The sequence below is a fragment of the Indicator indicator genome, chromosome 4 (assembly GCF_027791375.1).
Source record: "Indicator indicator isolate 239-I01 chromosome 4, UM_Iind_1.1, whole genome shotgun sequence".
NCBI classification, from domain to species: Eukaryota; Metazoa; Chordata; class Aves; order Piciformes; family Indicatoridae; genus Indicator; species Indicator indicator.
In genome coordinates, this window is record NC_072013.1 from 4,108,220 (window position 1) to 4,120,670 (window position 12,451).

Here is a 12,451-nt window from a genome sequence, read left to right on the forward strand (position 1 = left end):
TCAGCAGTAATAGGAAGAGAAAGTGGCCTGTTTCTTCAGAATATTGGCTAGTTATTAAAATAATATGTCCATTGTTGAGGGCAGACAGATATATAAAATCTGCTCTCTGGCCACAATTTATGCCTGCCACAACTGACTGTTCCTATTTAGGTCTAGGAGGTTTTTTGATATTTCTTTAACCTACTACCAAACCAGTGTTATTTCCTTAAAGGATTAATATTAATCTCAAAGTAACATTTCAAAGAACTACATTGCTATATCAAAATATTAAAATTAAGTGGTTTTAATTGTATGAAGTATCAAAGGCCAACACCAGATTCTTAGGAAGTCAGAGGACATTTTTAAAAGTAGCTTCAGAGTACATCTGTCCTAAGCTTTAAGGATTTACCACAATTTTCAGGGTGGTGGAGATAATGAAGAAAACCTTGGAGGCAGTTTGAACCTCACCTCCACTGCTCCCCATCCTCCACTCCCAGCACCACATTTAGGTACTTAGTACTTAAAATGGAAAAACAAAGCCACAAAACCTAAGAAGGTGGGGACAAAAACACAAAACAAAAGTGAGAGTGACAAATGATTGCAGCAACAAAGGAGGATGGAGTCCATCTAGTTAATTATACGTTGTCTCAAGTTACTGGGCCCATGCTCTAGGGTGTGCATGTGCATGCAGGCAATTTTAGTATTTCCCTTTTAATGATGCTGCCAGATGATTAGCCCAAAAGCTCTTTATGAATGGGAAGAGAGATTGCCAGGCAGCAGCAGCACAACTATCCCCAGGGGCAGGTTTGCTCAGAGAGGATCCTTTCCTGGGTATCAAGCTCCATGACCCACTCAAGCAATAACAGGGCCAGCTGCAATGCATGTCTGAGCTAGAGCATTGTGCCCTCTGTTCAGGATATACACACAAATCCTCTACAGCAGAACTGAAGAAAGAAATCAAGCAAAACAGGGAATCTTCCAAAAACAAAGTTACATCTATTAGAGAGCAGAGCACCCTGATGAGTGATAGAGTCTGTTGTTTCACATCCTTTCCTAATTTCCTAAACCCAATGATTCCTTCAGAAACAGGTTTGTTTGGGTTTTTTTCTTCTCTGAGCTTCCTGCTCCATCAGCAGTTCCCTTTTCTAGTTAGGGAAGAGAGCTAACAAGTCCTTCATTTCCCATGTGGTCCTTCTTTAAACAGGCATCTTGAGATTTTCTAAAAACCCAGAGACCAAGAAAGACTCCGTAAGAGTCTCCATGTACCAAACAGAGGGCACTCCAGCAGGGTCGAAGGATGGCACTTTGACAGACTTAAAGGAAGAAACAAAACCCTTATCCTGGGAGAAGTGAAGAACGGCTGAAGGCAAAAAATCATTCTGAGTCATCGTTCAGACCTTTCACCTGCCAGACAGGTCAGCTTTGCCAAAAGGATGACCTGATTCCTTGCCTGCTGGCACATAAGATGCCTTTTTCATTCTAACGGGGCAAAGCAGTAGCACAGGATGGGGAGCCGTCATTTTTGTTTGATTCAACCGTGATATGCATGACAGCCAAGGGGCTCCTCGCGGGCCCTGGCAGTGAGGCCAGACGGGAGTGCAGTTTTGTTATTGTAGCCAGAGGCCCACTTCCAATCCAATTACACACAACAGCTGTGCTAGCTCCTCTTTGCCATTCCCTCTGCTTCCTCTGCTATGTAATTCCAGGACAGGTTTTGTCATTATTTGGGGCAGTAAGGCAGGGTGCATGGCACCTACTCTGAGTAATCAAAGGAATAAGAGCATGAGGTAGAAGACAAAGTCATTTACCCCAGCATCTACAGGCAAAAAGAGTGATCAAACCACACTATCTCATTTTCCCCACAGCAAAAACAGCGTGCATGTGGCATGTTCCTAGAAGTATTCACATAGGGAGGGCTACAAACATGGTAATGTTTGAAAGCATGGAATGAACACTTAAGTGTTCACAAAGAAGGCCACATGCACAAACGAATGTGTGCAGGTAGCAAAACCTGAGGGTAATGCATTCTACAGCTGACCCATAAGATGATGTGTATCACTGCAAATGCACCTGGATCAAGTAGGTACACAAGTTGGGAAAAGAAGACCTGTTAGGCATGAAAGAGAATTTGTCAGCTTGGAAAAGACATCTCTGACAGTATATATGATAGAGGTAAAATTCCAAATAATACAGAGTAAACAGAGAATTTTTTTTTTCCGTTTGCCAAAACACAAGGAATAGGAGTCACTGAATGAAATTCTCAAGTAACAGATGTAAAAAGAAGTGAAAGAAAATACTTTCCACATTGGAATGATAAAATGATGGAGCTTGTTTTCACAGTATATTGTGGAGTTTAAAAAAAAATTTATATATATAAAGTGGATTAAAAAAAACAATGACCAGATGCATCTAGAGAAAATATGTCAGTGGATGACTGTTCAACACCATGATCTGGACGCAATATGAAGTCATAAAGTACTTTAACCAGTGATAGTGTCTACTTTCATACATGTCTACATAAGAAGACATGTCTGGGGTAGTTGAATTCTTGCTCTGACCCCAGTGATCACCACTGTCATATTGTTGCAAAAGGGTGTGGAAGCGTAAGTGGAAAAAGATTCACATTTCTCTGCAAAAGAATCCGATTGGGGGAGAGTGCCTTATGCAAAGCGCATGTGAGAATGAAAACAAGGGCAGGACCTATGAAGAAGACAAGCCTGCACAAATTGGTTTCTACCACTTTTACAAATGGCTCTGAAAATAAGGCATGGGTGAATCCTACCTCTGACCCAGTACTTTCTCCAGACAGAAAACTTCAAATTCATATGTTTTCATGACCAAAAATCAAAGCTCAGTTTCAAAGAAGTAGAAGCCAGCATACAAGCACTGCTTAAATGCCCTATGACATGCAAATATGACTGAAGCAATAGCCCTGTGAGGAAGAAGGGAAAGAAGCATTAGAAGATGGACTTTGAAAACTTAAGGGTTTGATTAAAAAAGTGGTGGTATGCTTGTTCCTGTTTGGGCAAACAAGGACAAATTTTTCCTCAGGGTCCCAACTAACTAGGTGATTTCTACTGAGTTGAGTCTATTCAATACATGCAAACGGAAGTCAGAAGTAAAATCATGACATCAAAATGCTCAGAACTCCATCTCTTAGCTTCCTCCCCATTAACATGTGAAGATCTCTCCCACAAAGGGGCTAAATGGCATGAACAATAAAAGCTCTTAACCTCCATAATCTTCAACCCAAGATCTCTGCGTGTTCTGAAGGTGAGGTGAGGCTGTAGCTATAACCCCAATGGGGAAACTGAAATGCTGAGTTATTTCTCCTCTACATGACAAAAGTCAGTGAACCACCTGAGTACAGACAGTAACAGTCCCAACTCCAGGGCTCGAAATTCTTGACTTTGTTGCTTACAATGCGGTGGTGTTATTTTGTGACTGGGGCCATAACATTAGCTGGACTAATATCTGATAAACTCCTTTAATTTGTGAAATAAGTGAGATTGAATCTTCAGTTGGCTCTTGAAAGGAGTGTATCACACCAGTCCCTGTGGCTGGTGTACCCCTTCTTCACAAGCAGAGACCTCACAGCCTGGGAAGGCTCATACTACACATTTCTGTCTCTTCTGAACAAGATTCTTTGCACCTTGAACAAACTGCTCCCAGCAGAGCTCTGTGGTCCTCACTGTGGCGAGTCCCAGCCTATTCACAGCTATCGTCTCTTACTGGGGACTTAGTTCTAACCAGTCTATTCAACACTTTAAAAATACTTGGGTAGTCAATGGGCTCTTCACATCCCTAATTTGTCTTGCAAACAGAGCAATCATTCTGACAGGGACCCACAATACAGACAGCTAGATGCCCAAATAGGAAGAAAGCCTCTGCACAGCCAGGCAGAGGGTAAGTGCACACCCAAACCCACCTGGTGTTCCCAGTCACACAGCAATGCCAGCATCCTTCCCAATGGGAGCTGAGCAAGGGATTAGACTGCCTAATAAACAGTTAGGGAGCCAAATAATAAGGCGTGCGTAATTGTAAGAAAGAAAACATGGGTGAGTGCAAGAGCACACAGAAAAAAGCATTCACATGTGACTAGAAATCCAGAGGAGAAAGCATACAGCAGTCCTGAGCACAAGAACAGGTATACGAGCAATGGGGAGAATAAAAAAATGCACATCCAAGAGTAAGAGTGCAGTGGGGCAGAAGAGTCCCTTCAGAGAGCAGAAGGATGGATCACTCCAGGGTGACTGTGTAACAGCAACATGGCCCTGTCCTGGTTGTGACACCTTTGCTTGGGCTCCTACTAGTGATGTCATTACCCCCTACCATGCTGTGCAGGCCTGGGACATGGCACTGATATTGTTCAAGGTAACATTTGTTCATGGCATAATATCATGAGTCCTACTGGTAGAGCATAGCAAGGCCATGCCCTCTCAGTTCTACCAACAGCTTCAGAACATGGTGGAGAAACTTGTGACCCTGAGCCCTTGGTGCATGTCCTGTCAGATCCTGACATGATGAGAGGAGATAGGAGTTCCTGGACATCTCACGCTGGGGCAGAGAAGGTACATGTTCAGCCCCATGGGTCACTGCAAAGATTCAACTTTATGTTTGACAAAGCCTTTCTTTCTAAGGCACACCAGGCAACATTTCCCATTTGGGCCCTTCCATCCTTATTGTTGCCAGCTGAGATATGCACAGGATGCAAAAAGCCAAAAAGCCTAGTATGCAGGGAAATTACCCAATCAGCCAGCCCTCAGTGCCTCTCTGAATAGTTTCGCGAAATCTGATTATCCAAGTGTAGAAAAGAAGCAAATTGAATGGAGAACTCATTCCAGGTCCAGGTCAAATTTAGCAGAAGTTATGCAGAAAGCTGAGAAGGAAGAGAGTCTTAACTCTCCCATCATCCCACTCCAGCCAGGCCAATGCCAGCTGCTTCCCTCGACTCTCATTTCCATTTCATATAATGATAAACCAGGTGGAGCTGCCTAAGCATGAGGTAAAAATTAGTTTCTTAAGCTTCAGTGGCAACAGGATGTGGACTACAGCATAAGATGGTCTAGCGTGATTAACCCTTGTTGCTGGAACTGTGGGACTCAGATCCTTTTGTCTATGAGAGAGAGTAATCTGGGGAGGGAGGTATGGAGTTCTCTGGGTAAAATACTTCTTTGTGGAAGAATTGCCCAAATAAACAAGCCTAGAAAACACACAATCTTTTTTCCTTTTACATAGATCATCTGTGCCCTGTCAAGAATTTTGATACCTAAATAAGATTACACATTCACATGCAGCCAGAAAGATACTCACTGTTTTTTAAAACCTAAAATAAAACAATAACAAAAAATATCTCTGTTAGTGGAAATGAAACTAGGACTCGCAAAAGGAATAGACTCCAATAGAAAGAAAATGGCTGAACTAGCTTTGTATGTCAGACTACACACAGACATATCAAAAATAAATTATATATGATGTACTATTCAATGTCAGGCAATCAGACAGCCATTTTTAATGTAGCGTTCATTCAAAAAATGTCCCTTTAACTGACCAATGCAATGTAATTTCTGAAGAGGGAAGTTTGTGACCTTTACTGCTATGAAGCCCTCCTTTTAGCACAGACTTTTCAATCCAAACTCTGTAATGTCCAGTATGACAAGTTACTCCATAAACTCTCAGGAAACAGGGTGAGATTTCTGCCCCTGGTAACTGTCCATCACCATTCCTTAAAGAGCAAGCTTTCAGCTCAGCAAAAGCAACACTTACCTGGAATATGGTTGACATCTGTCAAGGTGTTTTCATGGCAAGCAGAAGAGAGAACAGGAAAAGAGAGGGAGAGAGAGAGAGAGAAGAAAAAAAAGCCATTAGAGATGCACACAGCAACTCCGCATCCTTGCATGGAAATCAATTTCATGCAAAACCAGAAATAATTAGGTTTGTTTGAAGGCCACCCATCTGCAGCCAAGCACCCAGCCATGCAAGGGAGGAGGCACTGGCTCCCTCTCCACTGTGCATGTAAAAGTGAATCCATCATCATATCTGTCCGGAGAGAGGTCCTGGAATCAGATAGAACCAAGCCACGTCAGTACCTGTAAGAATATCAGTTGAAATATTCTACTATTTTTCACACACAAATGCAAAAGAAAGAAACAAAAGACAACCTGCCTGCAGTAGGTCTCATTGCACATAAATTCAAGCAAGTTTTCAGAAAATAAGTAAGGAACCTGCTCCCCTTTTATGAGGGGCCATGTGAATTTATGACTGGGTGACAGACACTCAGACCCAAAGTGTAGAAGTCCATTCTTTTTCATTCCTCTTGCCCATCATTCCTAAACCAACATCCTTCATTGCAGACAGCAGGAGGGGTGGGGGAGGAGTGCCAGAGGCTTGGCACATCCCACATGTTTTTTTCCCACAAGATGCTGAATTTGAACCAAACGTCATTCAGTATTTTTGTCTCTTTGTGACATAAGACTACTTTTCAGAACCAAGCAAATAAATCCCGGAATAAGTTAGCCCTTTAAAAAAAGGGAGGAGAATGACTATGTATCAGTCACAGATGAGGTATATCTTGAAATGTAGTGTCTGTTTTGGGCAGAGCCTACCAATTTCACAAGATGTACTTTAAAAAATTGTGTCTGAATTTTGTTAGCATCCCAGGTTTAGGTTTGTTCTGAATATTTATCATAACACCTTAAATCTCATGGGATTAGACTAGATCAGTATTTTCCTTCCAAAGCAGCCCTCCAAAGGAAAAAAAGAAAACACTTCCTTGAGGAAATAATGGAACCAAGTTCATAGGTACTATTCTGCCCTGGAGGCTTTTACCTTGCCCAGGTATCTGCTACAGGTATCATCTTTCCAGTAAGACTTCAAAACCATACATTAACAATTCAGACTACTACAGATCCTGAACCATTTCTGCCACAAGTGTAGGAGCATGACAGGCTGGGTGCTTTGGCTACTCACCAACATCTAAGAATGTATTCTTCTTCCTCAAATACCCCTTCCAATTTCCATTAGTATTCCCCCTGCCCATCCAAACCAGCTGTGAAACCACCATCGCTTGTCTACCTCAGATACTTGAATTTTAGTGGTGAGAGAGTGATTCCTGTGCATATTGTTTTTTGTTTATCACTTTATGATGGCTCCAGAATAATTTGAGGAAAAGTTTCTGGAGTACATCACACATATATCAAGCCATCTTTCCCTAAGGAGCCAATAACCCAAATAAAGCAACACACAAAGAGGGGAGGGGCTACTGTATCAACTCATTTAATTTCCATAGCTTCTACTAAACGTGTATGTCAGGTATGCTGAGCATTATTTGCTGGCTTTTCTCTTTTAACCCATGAATTGTGTCTAAGAACTGCAGTCTTGGCATGCAAGCCTGGAAGGCACAGCACTGAAATTTTGTCTGAAAACAATTACATTTAGGTAGCAAAAGAAAACAAGGGTCAGGCAGCAATGCATGCAACTGAGGATGGAAGTTTAAAAAAAAAAAGTGAGAGCAGGGCCTGAAGGAAGGTGTTAGACCCTTAAATAACACTGCAGAATGTGGACATGATGGCAAAGAATTTACAAGCCCACAGCAGGGATCTGAGCTGAGGTGGCCAGCAGGACTAGAAAGGTGACTGTCCCACTGTACTCAGCACCGGTGAGGCCACACCTTGAGTACTGTGTTCAGTTTTGGGTGCTGTAGTAGAAGAGAGACATTAAGGTGCTGGAGAGTGTCCAGAGAAGGCCAACACAGCTAGTGTAGGGTCTTGACAGTAAGTCTTATCAGGAGCAGCTGAGGGATCTGGGGTACTTCAGTCTGAAGAAAAGAATGCTGAGGGACACATCACTTGCTACAGCTACCTGAAGGGAGGTTGTAGAGAGGTGGATGCTGGTCCCTTCTCACAAGTCACAACTGATAGGACAAGAGGAAACAGCATCAAGTTACACCAGGGCAGGTATAGGTTAGACATAGGAAAAACTTCTATACCAAAAGGTTTATTAAATATTGGAAGAGGCTGTTCAGGTGGTTGAATCACCATCCCTGGATGTATTTTAAAGCCATCTAGACGTGGTGCTCAAGAATATGGTGTAGTAGAGGCCCTGGCAGAGTTAGATGATGGTTGGACTTGATGATCTTAACAGTCTTTTCCAAGCATAGTGCTTGGATATGATTTCTGTGAGGTGTTGCTTGGGAAAATCAGTAGCAGTCAGAGATGATCAAACATTTTAAAAGAGGAAGAAGAGAGGACCATAAAGTACAGCAAATGTTTTTGAGCTGATTCTAAGCAGGTACAAAGCTCTAGACCCTTGTTGTCTTCTCAGCCTGACCTGACAAAGGAGCGTGCACAGCTACAGCCCAGGTTATCTTGCGGGGCCAAGAACAGCAGGCAGCTCCAGGAGGAAACATGTAGGATGGTTAGGGAATAAAAAGCATCAGCAGATAGAAAGGGCAAAAGAAAGAGATAACCAAGGGTGAGCAAGGGATAAACACATTAAGCAAGTAAGGGAAGAGGCAGTGAGCTGTAACTGATACACTGCTTGAAACAATACTTATTTAACTGTACATGAATTAAATGGGTCATGAAGCTGTTAAAAAGGGGGACAATGAAGTGTTATGAGCTACACAAGCCTCTCTAAACACAGTTTCTCAGTCGTAAGTAATAGGGGATAGTCAGAAAGGGGGTTTCCTTTTACTCTTTTTTTTATTTCCAGTGTCCTTAAGAGCAGGCATCACTGATCTGGACCAGTTTTATTCTTAGCTGTCTTTTTGCTACACCTTTTTTGGAAAGTCTCCACTCAACACAATTTCTGTATACAGTAGTTGCATCGAAAAAGTCACTGTTTGCACCTCAGTGACACTTTTGCAGTGTGTATGCATGTGGCAGGCCAGCTCATTCACGTTACTTCCCATACCAAATACAAAGGGAGTTTCTTGTATTGCAGACACCCCCCCATGTGGTATCTGCTGGCAAATGCTGATTTTTGAATGTACTTGGGTTTTATTTTAAAATACACAGAGAAAGCACTGCTTGCTTTGTGAAGATAAAAATGCTGCGTAATCAGCCAGTCCTTACAAAAGGCCCTGTGGCATACAACTGAAATTGCCATGCAAGTCCTTAAAGGAAAACCCTTAACACCTCTGCAGGGTTGCGTACTCCTGTGCTGTGCTGCACAATTTAATCCATGGTTGCATATACTGACAAAAGAGACTCTTAATAAGAAGCCTCTGATCTAGCTCCTTATGGCTGCTGGCTCCACAATTAGAAGAAAACTAATGCCTCAAGAAAGGTAGAAGACTGAGATGGCAAATAGACAAGTGACCAGACTTGGGGAGCTGAGTTGACTCTCCTTCAGACTGCCATCTGAGATACTCTCTCAATTTTTTTTCATGCTTTTGCAGTTTGTTTTCAAAAGGACTGTTTAAAACATGCCCCCACTCTATTTCTCTTCCATCAGCACTACCTTCCTCCCCCCACAGGGACATCTTACCTACCACAGGGACCCAGGAGTGTAGCTTTCCCTGAGTAAACAGGGAGCATGCAGAACCTATTGGCTAACAAAAAGGCCCATGACCATGGGACTTACTGCTCTGCAGATGGACATTTCTCCACTTCCTTCAGCTTTGAGCAGTTCAAACACAGAAAAGTCTGCCTCTTAACAAAAGGCAAGGCAGAGTTCACTTGATCCTGTACACAGGAGTCCATTTATTGCTCCTTTGTAGAGGGCTGAGCAGCAAGCCAGTGTTGTTTGCTTTTGTTCTTTGATGCTAATAGCTGGGTTGAAAGAGGGATCAGCAGGGCTGCTGCTTTTGTCTGGTGCAGCCTTAGCCATCTGGGTGGGTGGGCGGAGAAGGAGGAGGATGAAGGGGAGCAGGAGGAATAAAGTGAACGTTATTATAGTTCAGATCATTCCTATGCCTGTAGAGGAAATATCTGAGGTATTTTTAACTGTAATATTTTTAACAAGAAGTTTAGCGATAAGGGAAGCTGTCATGAGAGTGCACATCTCTCTCCAGCTGGAAGACAAGGACAGCACAGAGTTTTTAGGCACTCCAGTCCCACCAGTACACATCACCTTGACCTGAAGAGATCTGCTTTCCTTCCTATTTCCATGGTCCATTCAGTCTTGTCCCCCACTTTGGTGGGCTGTGGATGTCTGTCTTCTGCCAGCTAAACTGAGAGCTACTACTTGAATTCACACATCATAAACCAGCTGTCAGCTAGAAGCATCCTAGGCTAAATGGAAATAGGCAGCTAGAAGCGAATGGCACTGTCTTGTACTACAAGCCTCTCAAGTTCTTTGGCATCCCCCTCCAGGACTCTTTGGTTGCTCTCTCTCTGAATGCCAGTGTGTGGAGAGGACTAGGAAGCAGGTAGAAATAGAGGGGAGGATGAAGGCAAAAGTTTTAACACTTAGAGACATGGTTTGCTCATAGGAGACCTGCTCCTACATAAGAGGAGATCCTGCCAGGAAAATTACCTTCATCTGAAGATCATTCAGTTACCAACATCTAAAAAAGCTTTTCTAAAACAGATTTGACTCTCATCATGCTGCAAATACAGACAACAGATATAGGTACAATTTCACTGACAGAGAACAACTCTCTGTCACTTACTGACGTAGGTGAAAACAGCTCAGAGACCATGGACTGATGTATTTATAGCAGCCTGTGAAATTATTCAAAAGATGTGATGAACCAGCCTGGACTCCTGTGGTGTAGTAGTAAGAGACGCTGGTGACTCAGAAGTGGGTGATTTCCTCCTAACTGAGCTGTCATGCAACTTTTTAACAATATGATGCTGAATTGCATTTTGGCTGAGCTGGAAACCCTTCAAATTGCAATGATCAAGGTCTTCATTAATTTGACACTGTGTCCAACAAAGGTTAATTACAGATGCTGATTTGGCAAGTGGTCTCATTCCATCCTAACCTGGCCTATTAAGGTAAGGGCAAACATATGCTCTTAACTTCACCTCCTATATCAAACTGTTGGGAACCAGTGTTGGTGCAAAACTGTACAGACTTCTTGTCTTCCTCTTCAGGAAACATTGTTTCACAGCCACCTGGGAGAGTTATGGCAACATAAATAGAAATAGAATTTGCATTGTATGAACAGCTTCTAACAACAATTTGCCTGGGTAAAGTTGTGCTCTTGTAATAATAAGGCCAGTTCCAAGCTTTAGCAAAACATCCCTGTAGTGCCCATGCTCTCACAGGAGACAGGCACCTTGAAGATTATTGTACTTATAGTTAACTAGGTTAAAATCTTGGCTTCAATAAATTCATAAAAGACTTGAGAGTAACTTTAATAGTGTCATGATTTCATCTCTTATATTTAATTAACATGTCTTACTGTGGTAGTAGAATCCATCACTGGTATCCTTTCACTGATTCTAACGGAATTGCCACAGAAGTAAATTTGACTGATTCTATTTAATTTGCTAAATGTTTAGGATACTGAAACAAATCCAAGTCCACTCAAGCCTATGAAGTCTATCACTGAGCTGCACACTGGGATCACCAAGAACTTCACAGTACTAGCAGGTGTAGGTTATATTGTCTCACTCCAGAACGGGACCCTGTAATTTGTATTAATGGAGTGTTGAACACTTCTGACTTTATTCACTGGAGACAAGTGGTGACACATACACAAACAAGTTCATTACAATCAATTACATTTCTCTGTGTCCTTTGTCCTAAGGGATCTCTAAGGCTTCAGTCTCTTGGGAGCAGTACTCAACTTTGTAAGCTGCATAGAATTGCAGACATTTGTGGTACTGTGCCTTTGCACATATAATACTTGGGATCTCAAAGCATTTATTAGCTGTGAATGTAGGAATCACTCAGCCAGTACTGAAATGCAGCCAGCTCTGAAGTGAAAGAAACAGATGTTTAACAGCTTATAGGAAGGCAACACAGCAGTTTAGCATGTCAGAGTTAGAACAAGAACTGCTTAAAGAGTCAGAATGAAACTTGGCCAATTCTACTATAAGTGCCATGTGATTTTAAAGCACTCCAGATGTAAATGAGGTGAAAGGATTTGATCTTATCTGAATGATTGACAATGATTTGATGCCTCCAATACTCTGTACTGTCTGCATTGATGTCATGGGCAGCCTGTCCTCTCCACAGGGCTAAATGTGGCATTGACTGACACATGCCTGAGTATGTCAGCGTCTAAAGTGTATAAAGTTGGAATGGATCCTATATATACTGAAGAAAATGGATCCTTTACCTCATGGAGCCAAGCTTTCTCCCCTCAGACAACCAAGATACTCGGGCAATGTGTGCTATAGCTAGCTGGGGAGACATTTGCAAGCCACCATGGTTTTGCTGCATTTGCCTGGCCATATAGAAAAGTGCTTTCCTATGAACATGGTATAGATGGATTAAGTGTGCACACTTCTTTCAGGAACCAGTGCACCAGTATTTCTAGCTCCAGTAAAAAAAAAAAAAAAAAATCTAACAATAG

At 42.3% G+C, this 12,451-nt stretch overlaps 1 protein-coding gene across 3 annotated transcripts in view; it reads right to left on the bottom strand.

The window, feature by feature from the left end:
• Window positions 1-12,451, bottom strand: part of NRXN3 (neurexin 3) — a 909,976-nt gene that overhangs the window by 871,642 nt on the left and 25,883 nt on the right. For all 3 annotated transcript variants that reach the window (XM_054400548.1, XM_054400546.1, XM_054400549.1), the window contains exon 2: window positions 5,746-5,763. In XM_054400548.1, coding sequence (XP_054256523.1) covers window positions 5,746-5,763 — 18 coding nt within the window. The remainder of the gene's footprint in view (window positions 1-5,745; window positions 5,764-12,451) is intronic.